The sequence below is a fragment of the Crotalus tigris genome, unplaced genomic scaffold, assembly GCF_016545835.1.
Source record: "Crotalus tigris isolate CLP2741 ecotype Arizona unplaced genomic scaffold, ASM1654583v1 scf7180000017639.5415321, whole genome shotgun sequence".
Lineage (NCBI taxonomy): Eukaryota > Metazoa > Chordata > Lepidosauria > Squamata > Viperidae > Crotalus > Crotalus tigris.
The window spans coordinates 1,119,894-1,125,215 of record NW_024096532.1 but is presented as its reverse complement, the minus strand read 5'-3'; the positions used below and the strand labels follow the sequence as shown (position 1 = coordinate 1,125,215).

General features: G+C 41.2%; 1 protein-coding gene across 1 annotated transcript; it reads right to left on the bottom strand.

Annotated features, from left to right (window-relative positions):
* Positions 1-385: 385 nt before the first annotated feature.
* Positions 386-3,951, bottom strand: IL11 (interleukin 11). The gene is made up of 4 exons (XM_039334893.1): positions 3,647-3,951; positions 1,620-1,706; positions 805-963; positions 386-550 (listed from the first exon to the last, which is right to left on the bottom strand). The coding sequence occupies exons 1-4, from the start codon at positions 3,917-3,919 to the stop codon at positions 386-388; spliced, it is 684 nt and encodes a 227-aa protein (XP_039190827.1). The 5' UTR covers positions 3,920-3,951.
* Positions 3,952-5,322: the final 1,371 nt, after the last annotated feature.

Here is a 5,322-nt window from a genome sequence, read left to right as displayed (position 1 = left end):
TCTACTTGACACAGATCAATGCACAATGTCCGAATGAGTTGTATTCTATCAATGGACAGCAGGAGGGTTTAAAAATTTCCTTGAAAAAAGGGGTAGCATGCTTTCCCCAATTATTTTTCCAAGCCTGCAGGGAGAAGATAAGACGATCATTCTGAGGGAATCGAGAAAGCCGTCTCCTGTTCCACAACATCCCCACAATGTAGAAAAGTTATGAGTGGGTAGGCTTCTCTCGTCTCACTCCACTGCAACCATTAAAAGAGGAATCTAGTCTCACAGCCTTTCCTTCCTTCTTTGAGCCCTCCTCCATAGGGGATTTCCAGATAAGAGTTCCTGGTCGGTGAAGAACATCTCCAAAACATCCTGGACAGTTTTGTTTCTTGGTTTTTCACAATTTCTTCCGGATCAAGACCAGCACTCGGGCTGCCCAGTCTAAATAAAGGTGAAATGAGTGGACAATGGCATGTCCAGCCTGGACAACAGACCAGTGGGTCCCATGGGTTGGGAGGGTTGGCAAAGTATCATTGGATCGTGTGATATTGAGCCTCGTCATCTGGAGAGAGAAGGACAAGTGTGAGATGAATTGTCCACAGGAAGACTAGCAAACTCAATTTAGACAACTATCCCCAATGATCATACCGTTGTATGATCTGCTAATTTGGAGCTACCATATTTGGAATGAAAAGATGCAGGAAACCACTAGATGGCAGCACACAGAAAAGCAGAATACTTTGCTGCCACCTGGTGGCTGCCTCAAGGTTTGCAGTGCAGACATTATTGTTCTGAGCCTACTCATTCCAATCTTACCACATGTTCCAATCTTCTAAGGAGGCGTTCAAGCCGAGTGTGCACTGTGCCAATATCATGCTCCATGGGCCGTACCCATGTTGCTGCCTTCTTCAGCCATTCAAAATGCCGTTGGTAGCTTTGCAAATCGGAGGCAAACCGGACTAGACCTGCAGAAACCTGGAGGAAGGGAAAGCCATACAGAAATTAGGAAGGAGAATGACGCTGCGGTCCCATCCTTGCCTCGCAACAGAGAAACTGAGATGCTGGGTACATGGGACAGCAACTGGTTTGATATGAGTCTCCAGAGAAAATGGGGAAAAGTCACCAAAAGGAAAAGAAAAGTGGAACAATGACAAAGCAGCCTTCCCCAGCCTGGTTCGACTGCCAGAATTCTCAGCAAGAGTTATGCTGTTTGAGGAATTCTGGGAGTTGAAGTTCATATATCTGTACAGTGTCTAGTTGGAGAAGGCTGCTGTCAACATCTGAAATCACCACCAATTGGACTTCTTACAAGTGCTTTCCAGAGCTTGTTGTCCTCCAGATTATGTTGGAATACAATTCCCATGAACCTGGAACATAACCGGAATCATTGTCCAACATATCTAGAGAGGACCATGGTGAGAAAGTCACTATTTTCGTAGAAATACTATATTCCAATCAGACAGAAGATGAGCCTTCTCCAAACTGGTATTCTCTAGATATTTTGGACTACATTACTTCATTCAGCACACTCAGAGGGCATCAGACTAGGAAAGACTGGCTTCTGGAAAGAAGCTATGATGCCAGAAAGAATCTTAAAGTGGCACCAGAAAAAAAATGGAGGCTGTTTTTACCTGGATGTTGGCAAGTTCTACAGCATTCATGGATAAAACTGGCAGTGTTTCAAGCTTGTGTTCACCATCTGCTGGGAAATGTTTCTTCTGCAAAGGGAACAGAAAGAGAGAGAATTAGGAAGGCAAAGAAAGCTGACCTTACTTTTAAAAGGAGGACTAACTTAGCATAATCAAAACAATAACCCAAATGTCCTCCACTTCTAAGATAACTGATTTTTATTAGAAGCTCAGAGCAGTTTTCTGTTGATTCTTCTCACTCTTCTGCCCATGGGTCCATCAGTAGGACAAGTCTCTGGAAAATGAAGAGAATGGCACCAAATTTGGTATGATGGGAAAAAACAGCAAAAGAAATACTGAGCTCAAAAATGGGCTGAGTAAGGCTGCAGGCGGCGGAGAAAAACAACCAAGAAAATGTTTCACTAATGCAGGGGTCTTCAAACTTGGCTCTTTTATGACTTGTGGACTTCAGCCCCCAGAATTCCTCAGCCAGGCATGCTGGCTGAGGAATTCTGGGAGTTGAAGTCCACAAGTCATAAAAGGGCCAAGTTTGAAGACACCTGCACTAATGCATCCCTATAGGAGAGGCAGCTGGGTAGTGGCTCAGAATGTTGCCAACTGCTCCATTCTAAGCCCATCTACTTCCTGGTCATGTGACCCAAGAATATATGCACTCTGCTCTGGGTTTTGTTGTGCACACACAAGAACACAGACACAGGGTATTTGTTACACAGAAGCAAATATTGAAAGAATTCCAGTCGCACACCCTGAAGCCTTTCTATAAGTGTTTCTCAACTCTTAACTCTACCTTAAAGTTACTAAGGTTGAGAAAAACTACTCTATCTTAATAAGCTCTGTATCGTTCTACTGCTCTGTGAACAATGCCTTTGTAGAAGGTGGCTTTCTTTCTTATGTTTGGTTGCACAATCAGCCAGATGTTTACACTAAATTTACATTTTTATCTACCCAAGGACCTTGATAGATAGATGTTGTTTGATGGTGTTAGATGTATGGTTGCAGGATGTAAGCTGTTCCAAGTAAAGCTGCTCTTTGCAATTGACTGATGGTGAATTTGTCAATAACGATGGTGTTTAAGTGGTGCTCCAGATGTTTTGGGATTGCATCCAAGGTGCCTATCACTATTGGTACTACCTTTGCTTTCTTTTGCCACAATTGTTCTACTGTACTTCTATTTTCAGGATTAGTATTTTGTGATTGTCTCCAGTTCTTTCTCTTTTGTTCTGCCGTCCCCAGATATGGCAATGTCCACGATTCAGATTTTTATATATTTTATAAAGGCTGCTTCCATTATTATTTTTATTATCTGTTCACAACAATGTGAAGTCACAGTTGCCAGTTCTTTAGGTGGTGTTGGCCTTCAAACACATTGAGTTCTTTCCAAGAATTTAGGATGTCATAATGTATCAGCATAGTATATGTGGAGATCCCAGCTGTCTGACCTTTTGCAATTGACAAATGGACATTTTATCAACCTGCAGATTGTCTAAGTGCCGTCCAAGTTTTTTGTGGTATGGCATACAGTGTGCTGATAACCATCGGGACCATCACAGCCAATTTATACCATAATCTTTCAGTTTCGATTTTCGGATCTTGATACTTTCCAGTCTTCTTTGTCTTCTATTCTATTATTCCCTGGTGTTGCCACATCAATTATCCATGCTTTCTTCTTCTTAACCAGTTATATCTGGCATGTTTGCCATACACTAAATAATAAAATAATCTGGTATGTTATGACCCAAGACTATCAGTCTATATTCAGAAATCCCACAATATTTTAACCTGTTCATTTTTTTACTACTTTTTCAACTTTATGCTCCCATCATTTTTTCATAATTGGTACATGATAATTTTTATAGATGTTCCAGTGTTGGTGTTTATAATCTGTTTATGGAATCTTACATGACCTGATGACAAGATCAATTATTTTTTTTTTCTGTTTCTTTGCACCATCATCATCATCATCATCATCATATCCAATGGACTCTAATAGGGAAGACTGCTGGACTTACAAAGTGGCTGGAGAAGGTCTTGGTGTCAGTTAGCAGGTTTCTGGTCAAGGCAATAATGGAATCAAACTCCATCCGGGGGTCTGTGGGCTTCAGTCTGGGATTAGGTGCAGCCCAGAGTCCCTCATACAGACTCAGTAACATCACTACAATCTGACACACGCCGTCTGAAAAGATAAAAAAAAAAAAAAAACAGAGGCCAAGGATGGCTGTTAGAAAGCCAGTGGCTATAAACCACCTTTTCCAAAACATCACCTGTACATATGGGACTACCATCTCTATAAACCGCAGGAGAGACAGTCACTGATAAGAACTCATAGACTAGGACTATTCATGAAACTATGGTTGGATGTGACTCTGACTTTCTTGTATTGGTGAGCTGATTAACATTTGTAGAGCGATGGGAAACTTCCATCTCTGAATTCTTGAGAAATAGCGTGAAATTTACTTGTAAATTCTTGCGCATCCCTTTTATAGGGAAATCTGGTTTTCCAACTGTTTCCCTAAGAGTTGGACTTTGATGTGTGTGAGAAGAGAACAAAGGAATGTCTACATCCACGAAGGGTATCCCTTCCTTTCAAAAGTGGGAAACCATTTTAAAACTCGATCCTGATTAGCATCTTGAAGAGATTCCACTCATTTGTTTGTTTTAATATTCTGGACTCTACTAACTGACTTGTGACTGATTCTCATGGCTTAACATGGACTCTTAAAGGCAGAGAGTTCACAGACAAGGAACTCTGTCCAGTAGCTTAGGGAGAGATCTTAGACTGGGGGCAGATTTCTACGGTTGTTGACCCAAAGTTGCTTTTTCAAAAGGCAACTGGACTTTCTTTGTTTTTGCTTGAAAACATTTTGCTTTGCCTCCCAGAAGCTTTTTCTTTATTTTTGCTTGAAGAAGAACTGAAGAAGCTTCTTGGATGAAAAGCAAAGCATCTTCAAGCAAAAACAAAGAAAGTCCAGTTGACTTTTGAGAAAGCACCTTTGGGACAATCATGACTTGGACGACAGAGAATCTCCATAGACAACATGGATGACCTTCATTTTCAATGCCCTCAGCTCTGCAGCCCTGGGTTTGCTCCAGATTTGCTTATTCTGAATGAATCTGCTCTGATTTCACATGCTACCTTGAGTGGTGAGTTTGCAAAACAGAATATAGGTAATCCTCAACTTACGACTATTCATTTAGTGATCGCTTAAAGTTACAAAGGCATTGAAAAAAGTGACTTACAAGTAACAAAAAGTGACTTCTTGCACTTATGACCATCATGGCACTCTCTTGTGACTTTATTGTGATAAATGGTTGCAGAGTTCCAGGGTCACATTATTGCAACCTTCTCAACTGGCTTCCAACATACAATGTGGAAGCCAGCAGAAGGCGATGAGTTGGTCATGATGTCTCACTTAATGGCCATGTCAAAAAAGGTTGTAAAATTGGGTGTAGTCATGCGATGTCTTACTTAATGACAACACTGCTTAACACTGAATTTTCCAGTCTCAATTGTGGTTGTAAACTGAGGACTATTTGTAAACTGCAAATAATGAACTAAGGTTAGTATGTTGTCTGAATGTCACCCCTAGGGTTATAATGAACCTGCAAAGTAGGTTTAATGCATACTCCTGTGTACTTCTCAATTCATCCTCTGGGGCTAAGGGTTCAAGGCCCATCGCCTTATGCT